General features: G+C 31.9%; 2 protein-coding genes across 2 annotated transcripts; both read left to right on the forward strand.

Moving 5' to 3' along the window:
* The first annotated feature begins 3,099 nt into the window (after positions 1-3,099).
* On the forward strand, positions 3,100-5,843 carry LOC115716491 (bifunctional UDP-glucose 4-epimerase and UDP-xylose 4-epimerase 1). The gene is made up of 9 exons (XM_030645300.2): positions 3,100-3,560; positions 3,833-3,882; positions 4,007-4,142; positions 4,276-4,377; positions 4,485-4,712; positions 4,817-4,898; positions 5,054-5,136; positions 5,237-5,328; positions 5,473-5,843. The coding sequence occupies exons 1-9, from the start codon at positions 3,366-3,368 to the stop codon at positions 5,555-5,557; spliced, it is 1,053 nt and encodes a 350-aa protein (XP_030501160.1). The 5' UTR covers positions 3,100-3,365; the 3' UTR covers positions 5,558-5,843.
* An 18,064-nt stretch (positions 5,844-23,907) lies between these two features.
* LOC115716914 (CASP-like protein 4A4) lies at positions 23,908-25,870 on the forward strand. Its single transcript, XM_030645836.2, has 3 exons — positions 23,908-24,346; positions 24,781-24,916; positions 25,030-25,870. The coding sequence occupies exons 1-3, from the start codon at positions 24,057-24,059 to the stop codon at positions 25,213-25,215; spliced, it is 612 nt and encodes a 203-aa protein (XP_030501696.2). The 5' UTR covers positions 23,908-24,056; the 3' UTR covers positions 25,216-25,870.
* The last annotated feature ends 1,712 nt before the right edge of the window (positions 25,871-27,582 follow it).

Below are 27,582 nucleotides of genomic sequence, written 5' to 3' on the forward strand. Positions count from 1 at the left end.
TTCCTACACTTGATAGTTTCCCTTTTTGTGAAAAATTGCCAATTCCATTGTTCAACCATATTAATGATAAATCTAATTATTTAATAATTAAAAATAATTATCAAATAATATATTATCATTTATTTTATTAATAATGAAACTAATTAAAGTTTCCTAATTAATAAATATGCCCTTCAAAATCTCTATTTACTGTTTTGCCCTTAATAAGTGCTAAATTCTCAAACTGACAAGTCTATCTTGAGAATTTTTAATTGATTAATTAAAATCAATTAAATGAGTCCTACAAGTAATATCATCTCAACTAGTGAGGGGACCATGGGTCTATATATTCGAGCTTCCAATAAGCAGATCTAGAATTTACCACTTCAATTCACTGACTTATTAATTCTTCGTTGAATCCACACATAGAACTCAGAATTGCACTCTCAGTATATAGAATGCTCTATATGTTCCACCATATAGACACATTATTAGTTATCCATTGTTATAATCCTAATGTGATGAATGATCCTCTATATGGATGATCTACACTGTAAAGGGACTTAAATTACCGTAACACCCTACAATGTATTTTATCCTTAAAACACTTAACCCTGTATAAATGATATTTCAACTAAGTGAAATGAGTACTCAATCATTTATCTCGTTTGGTTAAGCTCGAAGGAAATCACCCTTTGCTTACTATTCGCCAGATAGAAGCTATAGATTCCATATTTATGTTAGCGCTCCCACTCAATCGCACTACCGTGTTCCCAAAATGTATGTATTGCCCAGACTAAAGTTTTAGGCTTAACTAAGAAATCAAAGAACACGAATAACACTCTTGAAATTAAGCCTAACCATATCAGGATTTAGATCATGTGATCTAGGATCAACTTATGATATTGAATTGAATAGATGTTTACGGTAAGTTTCAAAATCTAATTCAAAGTTCAATATCGGTCCATTCCAATGCATACTCCATGCATCCAACCTGAGCTTTACTTTAACCTATGTTTTGGAAAGAACATAACATTTCTCCAAATGTAAGTAAACTCTGTTGTAGATTGTCATATCAGTGAAACCCAGTGTTCTGATAAATCTAGGAATACTTTATTCACATAGTCATGTTTATTTTCCATTGTGTTGACAACACAATAAACATGTTCAAGTATGTGAAAAGGGTTTGGATGAATTTATAAATTAAATAGACAAGCAATTGATTAAGTGAACCAAAACTTACACAAGTGAATGAAAAAATACTTCTGTCACTTTATTGATATAGAATAATCTGGATTACATTGAAACAGAGTTTTATTTAAGGCATAAAACCCAACAAACTCCCACTTGCACTAATATAAAACAAATCAGTACATTTCAATTAATCCTAAATTCTGACGGTGCTTTTCGAATGAAGTTACTGCCAAAGGAAAAGGAAAACCATCCCTCATGCATTAAGTCCCTATAAATAGTGACCTAGCCTCACTATGAAAGGGATCGAGAGAATTGTTGTAGAAATATACTCTAGAGAGAAAATTACTCAGAGATCAATTATAAGAGCTTTCAGGAGGAAGAAGACTTTGTTCCTTCTCTTAAGTCAATACAATACTAGTGGAGTAGGCTATTACCACACTTACAGGGCCGAACCTCTTTAAAATTTGGTGTTCACTTTACTTTATTGTTTTCGTTTTCTTTTAATTACATTACTTAATTGATTTATTATTTGACTCACTGTCCTTAGCTAAAAGCGAGGTCAACAGGCATGTTAATAAAGAGAACTTTATTCATATCAGCCCTTGTCATATATTAACAATTTAACATTCACACACACATCAAATGTTTAACTCTTTCTCTAATATCAGAAATATCTTTATTGGCTTTTTAGAACATAAATCCTAACAACTTTTTCTCGTAATCTTTAACAGTTTGTGAGAATTTTTATAACCTTGTTAACACTGATATCAATAAAGATATGGTAGTTGTTGTTCTGACCATTGCACATGGCTCGAACTCGTTAAACTTTGTGTTATTTTTTTTCTGTTTATTGCTTAATTCATTACTTAAAACTTGAGATCTCTTAATTTATTGTTTCTTGATTGTGTTGAGTGTTTGTTAGTATTATGACTCAGTTTTCGTTTCGCAAGTTCAAACTAATTATGAATATACAACTTTTTATAATAATGTTATGTAAAACTGGTTCTAGATTTCTTATAGTTGGGTGTTTTTAGGTGAACACAAAAATGGATCTTTCAGCCACAAATCAACCATACATGATTACAACACATATATATAAATATTATTAAATCATCATATAAAATAAGGTTACATAAACCTGTCAACTAAACTAAAATCTACCTAAAAGATATATTGATATGATGGGTTACAAATTTGTTACTTATTAAAATACATTATAATTTAATAGAGAAACATAATTAATTATAGATTGAAAGAGATATCAATAAACGTGTGGGACTCATTTCACTATCATTTTCTTTAAGCGGTGTAGCTTCTATATTGTACTACTCATAAAGCAGCTGATTGCATTTTTCCATCAAATACAAGACATGAAGATAGAATTCCAAGCTGTCTTTTTATTTTTAATCTTATCAAAATGGAATTATACATAGAAATTAAAAGAAAAATCATAAATTAATTATTTAAAATACATACAATTAATTTAGAAATTTATCAGTCCGTACTCTAATAATTGAATTAAATTTCCAGAAAGACATAAAGATAGAATCACAACTGTATTTGATTTGATCTTATCTGAAAAGAAAATGCTTTTTTTAGTATACTTTGAAGATTGATATCACTAACTACTAGTCCTCTGCCTACAAAATCGTAAATCTAAAGTAGAAAACTTCACAAATGAATTTCCTCAATTTTTTTTTTTTGATAATTGATTGTAGATTTATTGTTCCAGCTCGTCAATTTTAATAACATTGTTCCCCAAATATGATTATTCATAATAATTGTTTTTTTGTTGAAAAAAGAAAATCATAAATTGAGTTTCAAAAAAGTAAAACAAAAAGAAAAAAAAAAACTTTAGCGATAAACTCGTATTAAAAATATTTATAATGTATATATTTTTTTTTTGATAAAAATAATAATTAATCAAAAATAAAAATTAGAATCACAGAAAAAAAAAATTGGAAAAAGCGCGCCAACAAAACTAACTTTACTGATAAACAGTACAAATATACTAAAATCGTAAAACTGATTCTCGAGAAACAAACAAAAGATCCTACTTTCTCTCTCTATATCATCGTCCATATCTTCCTTTCTCATCCGAATCCCTCCCTAACAGTTATTCTGTTTTCTTCCTCCTTAAAAACTCCTATTCGTTTGTTTGGTTTCGATTGTGAATTGGGAAAATATCAGTAATGGGTTCGGTGGAGCAGAGGATTCTCGTGACCGGCGGCGCTGGATTTATCGGAAGCCACACAGTGGTTCAGCTCCTCGAAGAAGGTTTTTCGGTTTCAATTATCGATAATCTCGACAATTCCGTCATTGAAGCTGTTGATAGGGTTAAAGAATTGGTGGGACCTGCTCTCTCCAAAAAGCTTCGTTTTCATCTGGTATATATGCCTTTAGCTTCTTTCTCTTACTGATTAGGAGTGTTTGGTTCCCAGGAAATTGATAATATTAATAATAATAAAAAAAAAGGGGAAAAAAATAACTTTCTACATATGTTTCATTGGTAAGTTTTATGATTAATTTTTCTAGAGGAAGTGAGTTTCAAAATTTGGAAATTTTGTTTCAGATTGATTCTTCTTAATAGTCATTATATTCACTACAAATGTGCTTTAGATTAAATTATATGGATTACTGAGATTGGGTTGTATTTCAGGGTGATCTAAGGAATAAGGATGATCTGGAGAAGTTGTTTTCTCAAACTAGGTGTGTAGAATATGATAATTAATCTTTATATTTTCAATTTTTACTTGCATCTTGTGTTTTAGTGTTCCAAATCCTAGAAGAGTATATTGTTTTGGGTTCTAACTTTGGTGATCTGGGCTGACAGATTTGATGCTGTTATCCATTTTGCTGGCCTGAAAGCTGTAGGCGAGAGTGTTGCATACCCTCGTCGTTATTTCGATAATAATTTGATTGGCACTATTAACCTTTATGAGGTTATGACCAAATACGATTGTAAAAAGGTTTGCCATCCAATTTTTACAATCATCAATTTTGTTTTTTGTCATGTAGTAGCGATTTGTCTTCAAATGTAACACTTTTGCCTGTTTTGATTTTGTCATATCATAACAGCAATTTGTTTTTGTGGGCATTTAGATGGTTTTTTCATCTTCTGCAACTGTATATGGTCAACCCGAAAAGATACCATGTGTTGAGGATTTCCCGTTGGTTGCTTTGAATCCATATGGACGAACAAAGGTATTGTGTCATGATGCTTCTTTTGAGCATCAAAAGATGAGAGTGAACATAATGGGTCGGTTAGAGCTTTCTGTCTTGACTAATATATGTTAATTCAACCTTTCCAGCTTTTCCTGGAAGAAATTGCTAGAGATATTCATAACGCAGAGCCAGATTGGAAAATTATCTTGTTGAGGTACTTCAACCCAGTTGGTGCTCATGAAAGTGGTAAGATTGGTGAGGATCCAAAAGGCATACCAAACAATTTGATGCCTTATATACAGCAGGTAGCTGTTGGAAGGTTACCCGAGCTTAACGTATATGGTCATGATTACCCAACAAAGGATGGTACTGCAGTAAGTATACCCATCAGCCTGAATCTTTGGAAATTACTGTGTACGTAGTGTTATCTTAATTCATGTTGGCTATTTCTTAGACATCAATCTTTTCTGGTTTGCAGGTCCGGGACTACATACATGTTATGGACTTGGCAGATGGCCACATTGCTGCTCTTCGAAAGCTTTTTACATCAGATGACATTGGTACGTTTCTCTATCAAAAATTTGAGAACATGGTTATAAATAAATTAATTGACTATGAACAGTTAAGATACATACAAAATTTCTTAAGAAACTCTAATAGGACCAAAAGTAGATGTTAGGGCTTGGATTTTTTACGGAATGGTTGGATGTCTTAGGTTGCACTGCTTACAACTTGGGTACTGGACAAGGAACATCTGTGCTTGAAATGGTTGCTGGATTTGAGAAAGCTTCTGGCAAGGTGACTTGCGCCCTTCTTTACTTTCTCCCTCTCTAGTCTCTACCCCTTCTAGAGTTTAGTTTTTCTCTTTTTTTGTATTAATTTCTATTACATGTTTTAGAAAATTCCCATCAAACTCTGTCCAAGGAGGCCTGGAGATGCTACAGCTGTTTATGCATCAACTGCAAAGGCTGAAAAAGAATTGGGTTGGAAGTATGTATACTAAAACTCTTTACATCCCTATGAAGAAAACAAATAAAACACAATTTAGAAATTTGTACAAATTCATATAACAAGTCAACTAACACTGAACTGTTTTAGCCTTGTTCTCAAGCTAATTCTGCATCTTTTTTACAGGGCAAAATATGGCATAGAAGAGATGTGCCGGGATCAGTGGGAGTGGGCAAGCAAAAATCCATGGGGTTACCAGTCTAAGCCTTGAATGGCTTGATTTGCTTTTTATTCAAGACAGGCTGAGTTGTACTAACCACTATCTCAGCACAAGTACTGGTCAGAGAGTTAGAAGAGGAACCCCATTGCATAAGTTACTGGATTAAATTACAAATTTCCTGGAAGAAATAAATGTTAAGAGTTTCTTTAGGCGCCTCTGTCTGTTTTCTTAGCTTTTGCTTATTATTATGCAATAAGCAGCTATATGTGAACTGTGAAAAGGTGTAAAAAAATTGTTTTTCTTGCTATATTATAATTAAAATTTTATTATTTCTCCATTTTATACTAAGTCCAAAGGATTCTATTAATATAGCAAGCCAGGGACACCAAAGACTAAACTAATTTGGTAATGAAGTATGAAACTCAGGTGTTATAGTGCCAAGTTTTCGCTTAAAAATAAGAGTACAGTCTCGATTGGAAAAGGATAGCATGTCAATGGATACCTCCAACAGAGCTAATCTCGCATGATGGAAACTTGCGAGAAAATACAAGCAAGATAGGGTTTAAATTGCATACTATGTGTAACATACTCGAAGCAAAAGTAGGACCAAGAGAAGTTAAGTTGTAATGTCCCCGCTTCAACGAGTACGCCACTCTGGCTGCTTCATGGACTGATGAATGACCTTACATACCAACACGAGTGTTTTCAGCGTGCGAGTGAGGAAGCGTGTTTGTCCTCACTCGCACGCTTCCTGGGAAAACTTCCCAGGAGGTCACCCATCCTGAAATTGCTCCAGGTCAAGCACGCTTAACTGTGGAGTTCTTTCGTGATGGGCTACCGAAAAACAAGATGCACCTTGTTGATATAAGTAGTTCCAATCAATCCATTTAAGCTCTCTTCAACTGTGTAGTCCCATACCTACACAGTCTCAGAATTATTCCACTTAACCTTCCCCAGGCGGTGTGGGATTGCACAGCTTACCCGGTGTTTCCCCTTACGGATCACGGGACTACTGACTGTCTCATAAGTATTGGTCACCGATTATATGCGATGACCAAGTATATCTCACCTGCAACTAATGTAAACACTGCATCTTTACCTGCGTCTAGTCCCAATGTCTAATTACACGACAACTGCAGGTTCTTGTTGTTAGCACATGAATGTCTAATTACGCGACCATGGCATCACAGGCATCCTGCTATAAGATAACCTTCGAGGTTATTTTGATATAACGACCCTTGTGCGTGAATAAACATCGGAGAGCTCGTGAGCTTATGTATTTGGAAGATGAACGGCTAATGTGCGACTTTATAAGTCGCATACGTTTAGACAGTTAATCAAACTGTCAATACTACTCTTGTTGGGATTTTATGCCCTAAATAAAATTCATTTCAATATAATCTTATAGAAGTCATCTAAGTTTACATGTTATTTTTATGTTTATATTTTGATATACAATTTCTGTTAAATCTAAAACATAGTGTTATTCACAATTACAGTGATATCTTCACAGTGGAAAGTAATTGTGATTATATGCTTCAAAACATTTCAATATAATCTTATAAAAGTCATCTAAGTTTACATGTTATTTTTATGTTTATATTTTAATATACAATTTCTGTTAAATCTAAAACATATTGTTATTCACAATTACAGTGATGTCTTCACAATAGAAAGTAATTATGATTATATGTTTCAAAATAATTAGTCCCATTATTTATTTGTGCAGTGAATTTACAATGACGTGATAATCAGCGATAAAGTTTACTTATACTTGGATAAGTGGTATGTCACTTCCATGGCATTAGTAAAATATACTAGTATCGGATGTATGGAGTATACATCAGACTGGACCAATAATTTATCAGTGCACTGGATTTACACTGACGTGACAATCAGCGATAAAGTTTACTTATACTTGGATAAGTGGTATGCCCTTTCGAGTGGATTAGTAAAGTATACTAGTATCAAATGTATGGAGTATATATCGAACAGGCCCAATATTGACATTGAAGGGTAAAATGATATTGACATTGGATAAAATGGTACTAAATGATAAAGAAGTAATTTCCATATACAACTGTTATCCCACCCCTTGACAGTGTTCCAAGGTGGCAATCGGAGGACCATGGACCTATAATCTTAAGCTCTAATAAACTAGATTTATTTATTAAATTTATCAATCAAATAATCCTATTTATTAATTTCATGATTACTCCACTATAAATATGTAATAAAATTCTTAGTAATTATAAAACTATATTTACTAAGTTTTACTGTAGTGTCCATTAATACAATCAATTCTAGTGTTGGTTCGTAATTAATTTTTGTTAAAATACCATTTTACCCTTCTAATTACTTCTTTATCATTTAGTACCGTTAATTTACTAGTGAAAGTATAATTTAGATCCAATCTAAATTTGTGCACAACTTTCCAGTTCTAAAATTAGTACATAAAAAAAACCAACATTCCATCCGTTAGGAAAGTTAGGATTTAATAATTGTAGATCATGACTCCAACAATCTACATTATTAGATTTCCAAAGCAGAAGTTGTAAGAATCATCTTCTTTGAGAAACTTTAATGAGTGAATTAATGAAACTAATAACATGAACAAGAGTTTATGATTACTCAAGATTTAAGTCGATCTACTATTAATCATCTCTATGATATGAATTAGGCCCTTATAGTAAACGTTAAGTTTGATAAAGGTAGCTTTATTCATGTCGGTCCTTGTCATACATAATTTCTATTAAATAAAACATCTTCACTTAGATGTCATGCTACATCAGTAATCTGAATCGAGATTACTTGCACCAAATAATAGGCATCAATGAACCGCACTAGCAACTATTGATTAAAGATTCCTAAAATTTATTAGCTGTTGTGTATTTTATTCATGTCTGAGTGATCTTAATTCTCCTTACAATACAAGTCACGGCCTCATGTACGAATAAGGAATTTTTTGATATTTATATATAAATTATTCAATATTAAATATTATTAATTTAATATTCATGCATATATCAAAATATTCAACTCTTATTAACAATCAAAAATGTCCTTACAGAAATTTCAGGGCATAAACCCTAACAATCTCCCACTTGTCCTAAAAGCAAATTGGCATCTCCCTTAGTCCCATATTAGTTATATGACCCGTAAAAAATTACGCTAGTAGTGTCTTTGTGAATGGATTTGCTAGGTTATGTTCCAATGTAATCTTTAAGACCGTTAAATCACCTCTCTCTACTGTATCTCTTTGTAGATGGTGCTTTCTCTCAATATGCTTGCCTTCCTTGTGGCTTCTTGGTTCCTTAGAGTTGGCCACCGCTCCACTATTGTCACTGTAGAGTTGTTGGAAATATTTTACCAGGATCTAGATTTACTACCAAGTATGTTTGATTAACATCCTAATATGAATTCTAAAACAATGAAAATAAACACATAAGAGTTTAAGAAAACCTTACATTGGGTGCAGCGGAATATAATGACTCCTTCCATTCAGATCTCTAGCCCTTGATTCCTTTCTGTAGCAGAGCCTAATCAAGATCTGAATCTGGATCTCTTTCTCTCCTTCTTTAATGTTGATTTTCCATAGTCTTACATACTATGATTGAGGTACCACTTGATGTGTGTGGACACTATTCTATCACTCAAGGTATTTCGAAATTAGAAGAGAAGAAAAGAGAGAGAAGGGGCGGCTTGGCTTTTCTCTGAAGGAACCAATGTTCAAAGTTATGAGTTTCCTGAAGCCAACACTTTCTATTTATAGAATGCCCTCTAGGTTTAGGTTAGAATTGTGTGGCATTAAAATAATGGAAAAAATAAAATGGTAAACCTCTTGCATAGTGGGCGGCCCATATAAGGAAATTGGGCCTCACTTTGCAACTTTTCCATTTTGTTATTTTTCATTCCCATTTTCTTAAAAATGCCAATTTTCCAATTTAACCATTCAAATGCCAATTCTAATTATTTAATAACTTAAAAATAATTATTAAATAATATTGCCATTTAATATATTTATTAATTTAGACATATAAAGTATCTTAATTCATAAATAAACCTAGAATCTCTTTTTTTTACAATTTCGCCCTTGCTTAGTGAAAATTCATAAAGTAGACATAGTCTAACTTTAGAATTATAATTGATTAATTAAAATCAATTAACTGAGTCTTACAATCAGTATGGTCTCAACTAGTATGGGGACCATGGGTCTATATGTTGGGTTTTGTGCCCTAAATAAAACTCATTTCAATATAATCAGATTTACTTATTAATAAAGATCAGAAATAACATTTTATGTTGCATGGTTCACATGATTTATTTCATGATTATATTATATAATGTATGAATTCTATTTAAGTCCAGAATATATGAATTTGTTAATGATTATAGTGTTGTCAGCACAGTGGAATATAATCTTAATAATATGTTCGAAAGTTTATTCCCTGATTTGTCAGAACACTGGATTTAGACTGACATGGTATAATCATCGATAGGTATTCTTACACCTTGGAAAAGTGTTATGTCCTTTCCAGGACATTGGCAAAGTTTACCAGTATCGGATGTATGGAGTATACATCGGAAGGGACCGATATTGAACTTTGATTAGATATATTAGAATTTACCGTAATATCTATTCAATTCAATATCACCTGTTGATCCTAGATCAAATGATCTTAATCCTAATATGATTAGGTTCAATCTCAAGAGTGTTATTCGTGTTCTTTGATTTGTTAGTTAAGCCTACTTTTGGGTCAGGGTGATACGTACATTTTGGGAACACAGTAGTGCAATTGAGTGGGAGCGCTAACATAAACATGGAATCTATAGCTTCTATCTGGCGAATAAAAAGTAAAGGATGATTTCCTTCGAGCTTAACCAAACGAAAATAAATGGTGGAGTACTCATTTCACTTAGCTGAAATATCATTTATACAGGGTTAAGTGTTTTAAGGATAAAATACATTGTAGGGTGTTACGGTAATTTAATCCCTTTACAGTGTAAATCATCTATATAGAGGATCATTGATCACATTAGGGTTATAGCAATGGATAACTAATGACGTATCTATATCGTGGAACATATAGAGCGTTCTATATACTGAGAGTGCAATTCTAAGTTCTATGCATGGATTCAATGAAGAATTAATAAGTCAGTGAATTTAAGATATAAATTCTTGATCTGCTTATTGGAAGCTCGGATATATAGACCCATGGTCCCCATACTAGTTGAGACCATACTGCTTGTAAGACTCAGTTAATTGATTTTAATTAATCAATTATAATTCTAAAGTTAGACTATGTCTACTTTATGAATTTTCACTAAGCAAGGGCGAAATTGTAAAGAAAAGAGATTCTAGGTTTATTTATTAAGAGACTTTATATGTCTAATTAATAAATATATTAAATGACAATATTATTTAATAATTACTTTTAGTTATTAAATAATTAGAATTGGTATTTAAATGGTTGAATTTGAAAATTAGTGTTTTTGAGAAAATCAGATGCAGGAATGATAAAACAGCAAAATTGCATAAGTGAGGCCCATTATCCAAGGCCCATGGCCGGCCACACTTATAGGGTTTTATCATTTATTTTTTTATTATTTTAATGCCAAATAATTCTAACCTAAACCTAGGTGGTTACCTATAAATAGATAGTGATGGCTCTCATTCAAACTTAACTTTGTGAACTTCTGTCAGATGAAAACTGAGCCTCTATCTTTTCTCTATAGGCCGAACCTCTTCCTTTCTCTTTTCTTCTCATTCAAATTTTTTTTTTCTCTCTAATCCTCCTTCATCCCTCTCTTTCAATCTCACTCATTCTCACTCAATCTCACTCAATCTCTCTCAATCTCACTCAATCTCTCTCAATCCCTCTCATTACTCTCAAAATTTTTGATTTTTTTTGGAAAAAAAATCACCACCGGCAGCCACACCACCACCGTCCGCCACCAGCCACCACCGCAGACCACCTGAAGCCCCACCTCCTCTAATTTGTGTAATGTATTTTTTAATTTTTTAATTTTAATTTTTTTTAAATGTTTATATGTAGGTATGGATTAGTTTAATAATGTGTATGTATATGTGTTTATTAGTGTATAGATGTGTATATGTATGTATTTCTATATGTATGTGTATGTATGTTAATGTGGGTATAAATGTATATATGTGTATAAATATATGTATGTATGTATATGTATGTGTATATATGTGAGATTATGTATATATGTATGTATGTATGTATGTATGTGTATGTGGATGTGGGTGTATATATATATATATGCATGTATTTGTTTGTGGATGTTGGTGTATGTATATATATGTATATGTGTATGTGGGTGTATGTATATATATGTATATGTGTATGTGTATGTGGGTGTATGTATATATATGTATATGTGTATGTGTATGTGTTATATTATTTTATAATATAATAAGTGTAGATTAAAATGTAGTAATATATATTATTATGTGAATAATATGTATTAGGTATTTGGTAAATAAATTGTGTAACATATAATTTATTTAACCTAAAATTGTAACCTACACTTTATAACATGGAGAAGAGTTACAAAGTTAATTGCTTTTGTAACTTCTTTTGGTTGATCATAATATTGTGTAATAAAAGAGATGTTACACAATTTGATGATAGGATTCAAATGGTTTGAAATATAGTTGTTACAAACTATATTAATGCTCATTATATGAGAGAAATGAGATGGTGAGTTTGAATTCTAAGTGTGATCACCTAAACACTATATAAAGGAGTCTAATGTGCTCATTTGTAAGAGAAGAAGTTTTCTATCAAAAAAAGCACTTTGCTAGAAAATCCTAAGACTTGATAATTCCCAAAGCTATTTCCTAGAGAGTTCCCTTAGTGCTTAGAGATAGGGGGAAATAAGCTTTTGGACAAAGGTGTAATACCTTGTTCAAGTCATGGTGATCCCCACTAATCTACACTCAAGGTTGTGAGTGAGTGTTTATATATATTATTCTCTTGTTATATATATATATACATTTATTATATTACATGTGTTGTAATCTTCTCTTCTACCTTTCATATATATATATAATATATATAGTGTATATATATGTATTGTAGTATATATTTAATCAATCTCTTATTTTAGTCCTTGTATTATTTTACAATAGAGTTGTAATAAATCTTGATTTTCTTCCATTGTTATAAAATCTCTAACAATCAAAAGCTTATTCCTTTTCAATGGAAGAGGAGATAAATCAAGATTTTGAAAAATACAAGGATACGAGATTTTATGTGAAAACCATTCATGAGTGAGCATGGTGGTGTATATTATGTGATTTACTATATTTTATATGATAGTAATATATATGATATATATGAGTTATATATATGTGACATATATGTGATTAAGAGTTTATATCATATAATATATAGTGATATATAATATGATATTTGAATTTATTACATGTTTGTATGTGTATATATATGAGATATATAATATATAACATGTATATGAGTTATGTGTATTATATATATGATGAGATATGACATAATATATATTGTGAGATTAAATATGTAGAAATACTTATTTTCTATGTATTTATATGAGACATGCATATATAATACATATATTATATATAATATATATTATGAATGTGTATTAAAGTGTATATATGTTATATATGTGTGAGGTATGTAACATATATAGTTGTGTAATTAATATATATTATGTGTATATGATATATATGTATATTATAGTATATATATTATATACATATGAGATATGTAACATATATATTGTGAATTTAATATTGATATTATGTGTATGTTACATATGAGATATTGATTAGTAACATACATATTATATTAACATATGAGTTACATAGCATGATAATAATGTTGATAGTAATAAAATAGTGTTTATTATTATTGTGAGAATTATTATCATCTATTTTGTGAATAAAGAATATTTTAAATTCTTTTTCAATTTGGTAGTGAACATCTCACTTTATGAGATAATAAAAGATGGCTTTTGAGAAGTTACATCTTTTATTGGGTTATAAGAGATAATCATCTCATATTTGAGATAAGAAAAAGTGGACTATGAGAGTTACACTTTTATTGGACTTGCATTGTCATAAGCAAGAACAAATGGATTAAAAGTGAACCCAAACTTGTGAAATGAGCCATAAATTGGAAGAGCAATTTTGGACTCAAAAGTAAATGAATCAATGTGGATTCAAAAATAGTGAAAAGATAACAAAATTGGAGAAGCAATTTTGAATCTTAAATGATCGAAGTTGTGAACAAAATTGATGAGAATTTTGTTAACTTTGGTATAATTTTGGGCTAATCTCAATAAGGAGATAACCTTAAAATTATGAGTAAAAATAATCACATTATTTTATGAGTAGTAATGTGAGTTTGATATTTTAGTTTTGTTGAGAAAACTAAAAATGTCAAATGGTATTTTTAAAGTGGCCTTAAAGAGTCATTTGAAGAGGAAAATACACAAAAGTGATATTTTATATACACTTTATGGTAAAAATGTGGGGGTGAGCCACAAATTTAATCAAAATGTGTTGAGACGTTATTGATTAATTTATTTGATTTTGAATTCAAATTCTAAATCAAATTTGGCTATGTGTATATGTAAAATTTTGACATATTTTGGTGTCAAAGTTAAGTGAAAATAATTTCAAGAAGGAAATTAATTAAAAGAGTTATAGAGACAAAGTGGTCTTCTATATTTTAAAATCAAGATATTATCTTGATAGTGAAATGTGAAAGTGTGGGGGTGATACTCCAATGTAAAAAGTTTAAGACATGCTTGGTGTCTTAAAATAAAGTATAATTTAGACATGTTTGGTGTCTAAATTAGTGTTTAATTTTGATATGTTTGGTATCAAAATTATTGAGAATTTGAGTTGTGTGAAAATTAATCTTTTATGATTGAATTTTCAAAGCTTAAGTACTTAAGGAGAAAAGTGGTCGCAAAGTGAACACTATATTTTTGGCATGCATGATTCACATGGAATCAATAGTGAGAGGTTATAACAAATCGCTTAATCTCCGTACAAGATTAAAGCATGAATTTTCGAGGGATGGGACCTAAACTCCCTTAGCGTTTTGCTCATTGATGGTAACCTATCTTAACACTAGTAAAAATCTAGTCTTAAGTTCAATAGGTAATAACAAGTCAATAGAGTGAATGTGGTACTCAATTGTCCCATCTATGGATGAGTACATGTTGTAAAATTGAGGGTTAAAACCAAAAGGTTTTTTAATGGAGCTTAAGCTTAAGAAAACTCACTTAAGCTTAAGAAGTGTCTAACGAGTGGTGAGACACTAAAACTCCACCTATATGGACTAGAGGTGGTGCCGCCTCTTATGAGAATTGGGAGTATTCTCTAGAGAGTCTATGAATTGGAATTTTGCACATGGCCATTAACGGTGCAAGAGCGAGACACACTGTCTCAAGTGAGCATTAGCGAGGGTGTGTGTGTTATCACCGGTTTGTACTAAAGAAATAGTGGTTCAATGCTACGGCAACTAAAATTTCATCAAACTTTGTGGTAACTACAATAAGGTAAAATTCAATTCGAAAGACATTTTACCTAATGCACCTAAGCAAGACTTCTTTGAAAGTGTGTATTTATTCAATCAAAGTGGGGGAATGTTATATTTTGATATAATATTTTGATTGATTAAATAAATGTTACAAGTGTGTTACACATTTTAATCTAGTGGGGGATTGTTATATTATTTTATAATATAATAAGTGTAGATTAAAATGTAGTAATATATATTATTATGTGAATAATATGTATTAGGTATTTGGTAAATAAATTGTGTAACATATAATTTATTTACCCTAAAATTGTAACCTACACTTTATAACATGGAGAAGAGTTACAAAGTTAATTGCTTTTGTAACTTCTTTTGGTTGATCATAATATTGTGTAATAAAAGAGATGTTACACAATTTGATGATAGGATTCAAATGGTTTGAAATATAGTTGTTACAAACTATATTAATGCTCATTATATGAGAGAAATGAGATGGTGAGTTTGAATTCTAAGTGTGATCACCTAAACACTATATAAAGGAGTCTAATGTGCTCATTTGTAAGAGAAGAAGTTTTCTATCAAAAAAAGCACTTTGCTAGAAAATCCTAAGACTTGATAATTCCCAAAGCTATTTCCTAGAGAGTTCCCTTAGTGCTTAGAGATAGGGGGAAATAAGCTTTTGGACAAAGGTGTAATACCTTGTTCAAGTCATGGTGATCCCCACTAATCTACACTCAAGGTTGTGAGTGAGTGTTTATATATATTATTCTCTTGTTATATATATATACATATATTATATTACATGTGTTGTAATATTCTCTTCTACCTTTCATATATATATATATAATATATATAGTGTATATATATGTATTGTAGTATATATTTAATCAATCTCTTATTTTAGTCCTTGTATTATTTTACAATAGAGTTGTAATAAATCTTGATTTTCTTCCATTGTTATAAAATCTCTAACAGTATGTGGGTGTATGTATATATATGTATATATGTATATATGTGTATGTGAGAGTATATGTAAATATGTGTATATACGTATGTGTTTATGTGTGTGTATGTGTTTATGTGTGTGTGTATATATGTGTATGTGTATATATGTAAGTTTAAGTGTAAGTGTATGTATATATATTTATGTGTGTGTATATGTATGTTCATATTTATAAACTTTATAATCTTTAATTTTAATAAATAAAATAGAAAGATATAAATTAGTATATATTAAAAAATATAATAAGTAATCAAAATATGTGTTTTATTTTAAAAAATTAGTAATCTTTAATTTAAATAAATAAAATTGAAAATTATAAATTAGTATATGTTATAAAATATAATAAGTAATCAAAATATCTTTTTTATTTTAAAAAATTTGTAATCTTTAATTTAAATAAATAAAATTATAAATTATAAATTAGTATATATTGTAAAATATAATATGTAATCAATTTTTTTTTTAAAAAAAAAAAATTGTAATCTTTAATTTAAATGAATAAATGTGAAAATTATAAATTACTATTTATTGTTTAATTTTAAAAAGTAAGTAAGTGATATTATCACCTTTAAAAAGGTTGTAATTTTTAAGTTAAATAAATAAAATAGAAAATTATAAATGAATATTTATTAAAAAATTGAAAATGTAAGCAAATGATATTTTGAAGATTAAAAAGTTTGTAATTTGTAATTTAAATAGATAAAATAAAAAATTATAAATTAATCTTTATTATAAAATTTAAAATGTAATCAAGTGATATTTTTAAAATTTTAAAACTTTTATACTTATAATTTGAAAATAAAATAAAATAAAATTTTAAAGTAATTGTAAGAATTTAATCTAATTATCATAAAGTAAGTGTAATTATAAAGTAAGTACAAATGAGCATAAGATATTGTAAAATAGCATAAAATTAAATTTTTATTATCTTTTCTTGATCTCTTTGGTTATACACCAAAGATAGGATAGAACAATTGTATTTGTATTTGTATTATCATATAGTGTTAATTTATTTTTATTTTTTTAATTTTACACATGCACGAAATACCTTAGACCCGTTTGGAGAGGCTGAGTCAGTAAGGACTCTTAAATACGCTTCTCCAAATTATCCAGGACTATTTGTCCGCATGGATAGTTTGGGCTTGTTTTATACTTATAGTATAATCTATTGCTTATTTGATTATTTCATTAGTAGATATTTTGGTACAACGTCTTCTTACACGTTCTTGTAAGTCGGCAAACTTAATTACTACAAGTTTGCTAACTTATAATAACTGTAGAGAGGTGCTGCCGAAATTTTTATAAAAATGAAATAATCTTAAGAGCGTAGATTGTGCTATATGTATATTACAAACCTGAATAGGATAGGTTCTTTACCCTTTTAGTAATGGAGTGAGAAGGTGGATTAGGACACTTGCACATTTTCTTGTTTGTTTTTAAATTTTTTTTGTTAATTACTTCATAGTGGAACATGCCTACCAACCGAAGTTGGATGAAGGCGCACCGGCGCTCTGCAGAGTTTCGAAGTGGCGTTGATGAGTTTGTTGCGGTAGCAACGAACCACGAGAATTTGACGGATTAGCTCGATGCCCATGCATGCGGTGTTTGAATGTGAATTTCCACACACCTGCAACTATAAGGGTTCATTTATTTCTCAGCGGGATCCAACCTTCGTACAATCCCTGGTATTTCCACAGGGAGACTTTTTCTCAGCCCGCAGTTGAACTTCCTGAAAATGACGAAGAGGAAATGGCAGATGTGTTGGCAGACATGTTAAGAGGGGACCCTGGGTTTGACGAATCTCCCAGCACTACTGATTCTTTCAGAGAACCCCCTATCAATGACAACAACAAGTTTGATGACTTGTTTAAGGAGATGGAGTCTGAGTTATATCCAGGTTGCAAAAAATCAGCCCTCAATGCACTGGTAAAGCTTATGCACTGCAAGGTTTTGAATAGGTGGAGTAACCACTCTTTTGATATGTTGCTGTCCATCTTGATTGATCTATTTCTAGAGGGGACAAAATTACCGAAGTCGCATTATGAGTCGAAGATGCGATTGCGCAATCTAGGTTAGGGTTACGACTCAATAGATGTGTGCAAGTATAATTGTGCCATTTTTTGGAAGGAGAATGAGAAGAAAGAGTTTTGCCCTGTATGTGGCGAATCACGATGGGTGAAAAAAAGGGTAAGGGTAAAAAAGTTCCTCACAAAGTTATGCGTTACTTCCCACTCACACCGAGACTAAAACGATTATATTGCTCAAGACACACTGCGGAGGATATGCGGTGGCATTACTCGCAGAGACCAAAAGAAGACGGTGTGCTTAGGCATCCTGTGGACGCTGAAGAATGGAAGCGGTTTGACCACCTTCATCCGTCTTTTGCTGTTGAACCAAGAAATGTCAGACTGGGAATGGCTACTGACGGTTTTAATCCATTTGGCAACATGAGCAACTCCTACAGCCTGTGGCCATTTATTTGTGTCCCATATAATTTGCCACCGTGGAAGTGTATGAGTTCTGAATTGTTGTTGTTGGCCTTATTAATTCGAGGTCTATCATCTCCTAGGAAAGACATAGATGTATTCATGAGACCGTTAATTGATGAACTGAAACAGTTGTGGGAGACGGGTGTTGAAACCCGAGATGCCTACAACGGAACTCTGTTTTCAATGCGTGCGGCAGTGTTGTGGACAATAAATGATTTTCCTGCTTATGCTCTAATGTCTGGTTGGAGCACAAAAGGGTATATGGTGTCCCACTTGCAATGAACACACTCCTTCCATTGGCCTAAATAGTAAATTGGATATGTTGGCCACAGACCTTTTCTCGAAATGAGTGATCCGAGAAGGAGAAGCAAAAAGTACAATGGTAAGCCTGAGAAGAGAGCACCGCCTCCTGTATTGACGGGGGATGATATTTTATCTCAATTAGACCGAATTCCATTGAGTTTGCCTAGAAAACACAAACAGTTCGGGGGTGTGAAACGGAAGCGTTCTAGTGAAGAGCTAAATTGGTCTAAAAAAAGTATTTTTTTTTAGCTTGAGTACTGGAAGCATTTGTCCTTACGACATAATCTTGATGTAATGCACATTGAGAAAAATGTGTGTGACAGCTTAGTAGGTACTCTTCTAAGTATCGACAGGAAGTCAAAGGATACCGACAAGGCGAGAATGGATTTGCAAGACTTGCAAATACGACGTGAGTTGTGGTTGTATGAAGACCAAAATGGGAAGTGGAAAAAGCCTCCAGCTAGTTACACACTTAGTGTTCAAGAACAGATTGAATTTGCAGACTTCATAAAGTCTATACGATTTCCGGACGGTTTTGCAGCAAACTTAGACAGAAATGTAAATTTAGATACGGGCAAGATTTCCGAGCTCAAATCACATGATTGTCATGTGTTGTTACAACGTTTAATACCGGCAAGTATCCGTAAGTTCTTGAAAAAAGAAATCCAGGACACAATCATTGAGCTGTGTGTGTATTTCAAACAATTATGCTTAAGAACACTTAATGTTTCGGATTTAGAAAAAATGCAATATTCTAACTATTCTGTGCAAGTTAGAAACAATTTTCCACCGGCTTTCTTCGACATAATGGTTCACGTAGTTATGCATCTCCCTAAAGAAGCTATACTAGGTGCACCAGTGCAGTACAGGTGGATGTATCCCATTGAGCGGTCAATGTCTGTGTACAAGCAATATGTCAGGAATCGTGCCCGTCCGGAAGGCTCTATTGCTGAATCTTTTATGGTTAATGAGGCATTAACCTTTTCCTCAATGTACTTTCGAGAAGTGGAAACTCGATTCAACCGTCCTGACCGGAACAATGACATTGTCAAAAACATGCCAACTCGACAATTTTCTGTATTCAAGCATGTTGGCCGACCCCTCGGTATGAGGACAGTCGACACCTTACCCATGCAGAGCAAGCGTAAGGCGGAGTGGTATATTTTGAACAATTGCACAGAGATTGAGCCGTATATCAAGTAAGTATAAATTCCATAAACACAAACACACAATACTCATAATCTTCATCTAAAAAATTCTTAACTTACTAAGTGCATTATTGCCTCTCAATACTCATAATCTTGAAAAAGTGCAAGAGACTGAGTTCCCTGAATGGTTCAAAACTCGAGTAAGCATTGTTGCCTCTCAATACTCATAATCTTGTTCTCAATAACTGTTCAACTTTTCTTAATTTAATATTTTTCCTGAAATGTAGATTAATGAACTACGGTTGAGCAACCAGGGTGCAGTGTCAGATGAGTTGTATGCTATTGCTAACCCAGCGAATGCAGCAATTTATTTTTATCCAGGGTGCATAGTGAACGGTATTAAATTTTTGATCAAAGAAAGGGATGATAACCGTAAAACACAAAATAGAGGTGTTATGGTGCCCGGTGAAGATGGACAAAATTTTTACGGCACACTTGAAAAAATTATGGAGTTCACTTATTTAAAAGACTGCAGTGTTCTCTTATTTTTGTGTAAGTGGTTTGACACTAATGGGAGTAGAATGGATAGTGACGGTGTTATTACAAGCATTTGCGTCAACCGAGAGTGGTACCAAAATGAACCGTTCATACTTGCATCTCAAGCGAAATTGATCTATTACATTCCTGATTTGAAGAATGGTAAAGACTGGCTGATTGTAAATGATTGCATACCGCGAAATGTTTGGGACTTCCCGGACACTGATGGGGAGACACCCTTTGTACAGGAAAACAATTCAGCTGAAATCGAGTTCGTTGTTCAACTTTCACAGTTGGATGATGTTGACTATGTTTGCCATGATGTCGACCCAATTGATGTTCCAAACATCCATCGTGTGAATTCACAGCCTCAACAATTAGATGATTTCATTGTCGATGATGACAACGAGGGTCTAAATACCAAAGAAGACAACTCTTTAGAATTAGAGAGTGACAGTGATGATAATGTTGTATATGTAACTGATGATGAAGATGATGAATTGTAATTGAAATAGTGTTTTAAATAAAATAAAAATTACAACCCTTCTTCTTTAATATGTTTTGAATATGTTAGTTTATTTTAAATAAACAATATGTGTTGTATATGTAGTATGTCTACACCAGGTGGCAGCAGTTCGAAAAAGAAAGAGGTCAAAGGTAAATACAAAGGCAAGAATGTTGAGGAGGAGCTCTCCAAAACACAATCTGCCAAGTTACAGATTGAGTTGCATGCAGAGACTGGCACCCCCGTCGGCAAAAACGGAAAAAAATTCAACAATATGGCTAAATGGATGACTCGGATGTCTATCCCCATCAATAAATTTAAATGGGAAGATGTCAGTAGAGCTGACATCAATGCACTCTGGGATAGACTTGAGGTATGTTGTAATAATTTTTTTAATTTTTAAATTACTATACTCTTATTAAATTGTAATTAATGTATTAATGTGTAACTTTTTGCAGACCAAGTTTGTCCTCCCACGAGATAACCCTACATTCGTAGACTACGGTGAGTACGAGATGTCAAAGGGTTTACGTGACTGGAGGGAAGACTACAAGAAAAAGTGGATACAAAACATTAAGGAGCTTGGACAGGAAAGGGCCGACATGTCACCTCCTGAGGGAGTAACTCAAGAGGTGTGGAGTGACTGCATCGCTTACTGGAGCACAGACAAACAAAAAGTACATTTTTTAAAATTTCTAATTTTAGTAATGTTTAATTTATATAGTCAATAATAAATAATTAATTGTTAGAAAAATTATTAATTTCAAAGTGAGAGCAAAAATAAAAATAAAGAAAGTCGGGGTAAGATGAAACTTCAAGGAGGCTGGGGCTCGAAGCCTATTGTTTCACATGTTGTCGAGGGGGTAAGTTTATATATTACTATCATTCATTTAATTTTTTCTAGTAAAATAACAATAGTAATATATTTTCTCTTGAAAATAGGCTAACCCCAACACAGGAGAACTGCCAACTGCGGTGGAACTTTTCAAAAATTTCACCATAAAGGCAACAATTGGCGCAACGAGTTCGCGTAACAAGCTTACGTAAGTTTACATTTTAATTCAATTTTTATTTATTTTTTTCAATTTATTTTTTATTAAAATTAACCATTTCACTTATTTGTTTGTTTTAGGAGAAAATGGTTAAAATAGCGGCAACTCAACTCGCGCCCACTGAAGATGAGCCCGATGAGCCTGCTGTCGATCCTACACACTACCCCTGAGACTTACCTGTTATGACGCAAGTACTCGGGGAACGATCTCGACATCTTAAAGGCTTTGGCCATCTCCCCAGACTGAAGGGAGTTGGGGCCAAAAGAGCACCTGCCACGCATTCTTCAGCCCCATCGACTGTTACAATGGAACAGTACGAGGCATTACAGAAAAAAGTGGAGGAAGCGGAGCAGACAACTCAACATACGAGGCAGCAGTATGAGACACAACAACTCTACCTCAGACGATTCCAAGATCAGTTTGAGTATCTTTCTCGAGTTGCGCCAGGTTTCAACTTGCCTCCCATGGATCTTCCACCATTGCCCACTCCTGGTGCTGGATCGTCGGCTGCTTCTGGTGCTGGATCGTCATCGCAGCCTCTCGAGACTCAGAGAAACAACGATGATGACATTACCCGCTTATAGAACTTTACTTTTTTTTATTATCCGATTCGAACATCAATTTTTTAACATTTTGTTTATATACTGATTTTAGTAGAACATAATATAATTAATGTTTGTTTATCTTTTAATGTAAATTATGTTGGTTTTTTTTTGTTAATATAATATTATAATTATTTAAAAAAAATTAATTAATTATATTTAATTAATTATAATTAATTAATTTTAAAAAGAATAAATAAATACTTTTGTCGGCGCATTCCTGCACCGGTAAAAAGTGGCCCAAAACTGTTGGCGCCAACCGTCAGATTGGCGCTAATAGTTTTGTCGGCGCACTATTGCGACGGCAAAAGCTTATCAAAGCAGGTTCATAGCGGATAAGGGTATTTTTTAACACCGACGCTTCTTTTTCACCGGCGTGATTTCTCGCCGGCGCATTTAGTCTACGCGCCGGTAAAAAGTCTTTTACCGACCAAGATTCCCAGACAAGCTTTGTCGGCGCAGTTAGTGTACTTTTGCCAGCGCAAAAATACGCCGACAAAAGAGGGTTTTCTTGTAGTGAAGTAAACCTTTAGAACTACTATAAATTTATCTTATTTATGTTTAAGCTGTTGTTATTTGCATACTCGCATATTTTTCTTTGAGTATTAGTTACTCTAGGTTCTATTCCGAATATTTGTATTTTTTGGTGTCCATTTTCCTCTAACAACACCATGAATTAGTAAAGGATAAAACCTTGGAACATCGTTAAGCAGAAAAGGGAAAAAAACCCCTTAAAACATCCGTTAAAAAAAGAAATAAAGAACAACCTCGAATAGTATAAATCAGTTGGACAATATTAAAGTATAATATAACTCTACTTCTCTACATATTTTATTAACGTTTTGTTTTGTAGCGAGGGAGACGAAATGGATAAGAACTTGTTTTTTTTGTCCAATATCTTAATAATTGCTATACCAATGCCTCTATATTTTATATAGTTCCAATTGCAAAGCTTATATGGAAGACAATTTTTCTTCTTTGGAGCTTATGCTTTAAAATTTTGACCCAAATTGGGAGTTGGACATGTCTCTATCTATCACCTGTTCTCCCTATCCGAGTTGAGCACTGTTCTTCAATCAGCACACCAATCACTAAACATGCACCCTCAAAATTGCTTACGTGGCAGTTTCTGATTGGCCTTGACTAAGCTAATATCTTACAAACTTATAACTACCAAGTGATCACACTAAGACAACAGCAGCTTCCTTGAAATAACACAAACCATTACCTAATTAACAAACTAAAAAGACTTGCATTTCACAAAGTCAATGACCAAACTTTTCCAAAGCACATAATAACTAGAAGAAGCAAAAACAAGAGAAGAACCTTAAACCAAATATTAAAAGAATCATTAATGGAAGGAGAAAAAGACTTGAGTCTCCCTAAATCCATGGCCAAAGGCTTGCCTTTAACTTCGGCAGCCAACAACAGTTCTAATTTTCAAACACCATCTCCATTCTCTATCTCAGTAGCTTCTACTGGTTGGAGCTCAAGGCCTACAATCAACCACTTCAGCCTCTTCTTGAGGTTCTTGGCTTTTCTATTCTCTTTTGTCTCTGCTCTTTCACTTGTCATCCATGCACCAAAGAAGAAAATCAAAGGATCATCATCTCCTTCTAGCTTTGGGGAATATTCCGAATTACTGTAAGAATAACTACTTGTTCCATATAACAAGAAAACAAAGTGTTTTGATTATGTGATCTCGGAATTTTATTTAGTGGTTTTCATTTAAGAATTTTATTTGATGTTTCAGACAACCAATCATTATGAATTAATTTGTTATTTAATTTTTTATTTTTTTTTAACAAAATTCTTAATTTTTGGATGAATGATTATATACTTTGTGTAATATTTATAGGAGGTTTATAATATATTGCAAAGTATCAAAGTTGTTCAAAAAAACCATAGAAGTTTGTTAAAAATATATATATAACTATATAAGACTTGACAAAATGGACAAATTTGTATAACAAACAGAATTAAAGTTTGCATAACAAATTTGTTTATTACATATATAATATATATAGTTTTGTCAACTAAATGATATTATTCTGTGTGTATATATATATGTAATATAGGTACTGTTTCACAATAACGATGGTAGCTTTCGCATACTCAGTTTTCCAACTTTTCAAAGGCATTCTTGAGATTGCAGACAAGGGTATTATTATGTCAGACATGGTCTCTGATTACACTAGCTTCATTGTTGATCAAGTAAGTTTAATTAATTGTTGAAAACCGAAAATGGTCAGAGAATTAAGTACTCTATTTGATTAATTACTATATATATATATAACATATGTATATTTATTATGTGTTGTCATCAGTTGTTGGTGTATCTTCTGGTTTCATCTTCATCAGTAGCAGTACCTGCCATTAAGAACATGGAATCATCTTCCTCTCTTTGGAAGGCCTCTATCGTCTCCCTCGGATTCTCTTTCGCCACTTTTCTAGTTATAGCCCTCTCTGCTCTCTTCTCTGGTTACAAGCTTTGTAAGAGAATAATCTGGTGAAAAGCTGATCTTGATTATACCATTCATCATCATATATATATATATATATATATACATATATATATATATTTCAATACATATATACAGTATAGTATGATAGTGATTAATGTTGCTTATGACACATGAATAATAGCATCTTTAATTGATACTAAAATTGTAATTTGATTTTATCAAAAAAAAAAAAAAAAAAAGGTTGTCTACACATTTGGTACCTTAAGTTTTATCTAAATACAAGTTTGGTACCCTATATTTTTAATAATGCTTATTTGGTGCCCTGTATTTTAAAATTATACTTATTTGGTACCCTAAATTCAAATTTTTTTGATAAAATTTAATCAATACTATCAATAGTCTAAAATTTTATGAATTCTAAATTCTAATTTATTTATTTGATTACATATATCTGAGAATTGTTTGGTTAAATTAATAAAATTGTATTGATTAAATTTTATTTTAAGGTACCAAATATGTACAATTTAAAAATATGAGGTACCAATTAAGTATTATTGAAAACATAGGGTACTAAATATGTTTTTCATAAAAACACAAGGTACTAAATGAGAATATTCCCAAAAAAAAAAATAATGTTATATTTTTAACACTTCTTAAAAAAAAAAAGTTGATTAATAATAAACAGTATTCCAATTTCCCTTCACTATCAATATTTGCTAGAAAATACAACGAGACTCTAAACTTTTTTCCTAATGTGAAAAATTAGTCAAAGCTGCAATCATAGATTGTATTCAAAAATTTTGAATATTATCTAATATAAATAGTACTTTATGAATAATAATCAAAACACTAAATGCACGTCAAGAAATTATTTCATTAAAAATAAAAGGATATTAGCAGCAAAACTACTCGAACTTTATGTTTTTTAATACTTAAGCACAAAAATTAAATCCAAACTCACATATTGTTTTGCTCTTTAAACTTCCATCCAAAATCCTCAGTTAAGTGTCACGGTGGACTGCCTACGTGTACACAAAAGTACACGTGGTAAAATTTTAGTGGTCCACATAATTTTAATTTTAAATATAATAAAAATAATTAAAAAATTATATAAAAAAATAATTCATAAAAATTTAAAAAAAAAAGAAAAAAAAAAGAAAGAAAGAAAGTCCTTTTTTTCCTTTTTTTTTCTTTCTCTTTCTTTCTCTTTCTCTTTCTTCTCGAAAGCCCAAAACCACCCCCTAAACCCAACCCAACTTCTCTTCTTCTTCTTCTTCTTCTTCTTCTTCTTCTTCTTCTTCTTCTTCTTCTTGAAGAACCTACACTTGAAGGAAAATCATTTTAGTTGATAAAGAAAAATATACACACAACCCAAAAAGATAAATTAAAACAACAAGAAAAACCTAAATCTTTTAATGTATATAGAAATATATATATATCAAATCCCATAAAAAAAACTTCGTTTGATGTACACACCTGTGAATGGCCACCAGTGCCTTCATTAGACGTTGAGGCCTCTGCTCTGGTCGTCCTTTAGATTTTTAGGTGATGTGAGCACTGTGATGTCGTCCATTTGAACCACTCTCATTTGTAGAGTGGCCAACGAGGCCTAGCGACGCCTTTACGCAAGGAAGAAGAGAAACAGAGATGATAGTGTTGGATTTTATGCCCTAAATAAAACTCTATTTCAATGTAATCCGTATTATTCGATATCAATAAAGAAACAAAAGTATTTTTCATTCATTTGTGTATGTTTTGGTTCACCTTGTCAATTACTTGTCTATTTGATTTATAAATTCATCCAAACCCTTTTCACATTCTTGTTCTTGTCTATTGTGTCGTCAGCATAGTGGAAAGTAAACAAGACTATGTGATTAAAGATTCCTAGATTTATCAGAACACTGGGTTTTACTGATATGACAATCTACAACAGAGTTTACTTGCATTTGGAGAAATGCTATGTTCTTTCCAGAGCATTGGTTAAAGTAAAGCTTGGGTTGGTTGCATGGAGTATGCATCGGAAGGGACCGATATTGAAATTTGATATAGATTTATTAAACTTACCGTAATATCTATTCAATTCAATATCACCTAGTTGATCCTAGATCAAATGATCTTAATCCTGATATGATTAGGTTCAATCTCAAGAGTGTTATTCGTGTTCTTTGATTTGTTAGTTAAGCCTACTTTTGGGTCAGGGTGATACGTACATTTTGGGAACACGGTAGTGCAATTGAGTGGGAGCGCTAAACATAAATATGGAATCTATATAGAGGCTAAGTGTTTTAAGGATAAAATACATTGTAGAGTGTTATGATAATTTAATCCCTTTACAGTGTAAATCATCTATATAGAGGATCATTGATCAAATTAGGATTATAACAATGGATAATTAATAGCGTGTCTATATGGTGG

Source organism: Cannabis sativa, chromosome 5 (genome assembly GCF_029168945.1).
Source record: "Cannabis sativa cultivar Pink pepper isolate KNU-18-1 chromosome 5, ASM2916894v1, whole genome shotgun sequence".
Taxonomy (NCBI): domain Eukaryota; kingdom Viridiplantae; phylum Streptophyta; class Magnoliopsida; order Rosales; family Cannabaceae; genus Cannabis; species Cannabis sativa.

Excerpts from the sequence above, each read along its gene's own strand:
- LOC115716491 (XM_030645300.2), top strand. The coding sequence starts at position 3,366 with ATGGGTTCGGTGGAGCAGAGGATTCTCGTGACCGGCGGCGCTGGATTT. Across the intron at positions 4,143-4,275 it reads CCAAATACGATTGTAAAAAG|ATGGTTTTTTCATCTTCTGC; the intron begins GTTTGCCATCCA and ends GTGGGCATTTAG. Across the intron at positions 4,713-4,816 it reads CAACAAAGGATGGTACTGCA|GTCCGGGACTACATACATGT; the intron begins GTAAGTATACCC and ends TCTGGTTTGCAG.
- LOC115716914 (XM_030645836.2), top strand. The coding sequence starts at position 24,057 with ATGGAAGGAGAAAAAGACTTGAGTCTCCCTAAATCCATGGCCAAAGGC. Across the intron at positions 24,347-24,780 it reads GGGGAATATTCCGAATTACT|GTACTGTTTCACAATAACGA; the intron begins GTAAGAATAACT and ends TATGTAATATAG. Across the intron at positions 24,917-25,029 it reads CTAGCTTCATTGTTGATCAA|TTGTTGGTGTATCTTCTGGT; the intron begins GTAAGTTTAATT and ends TGTTGTCATCAG.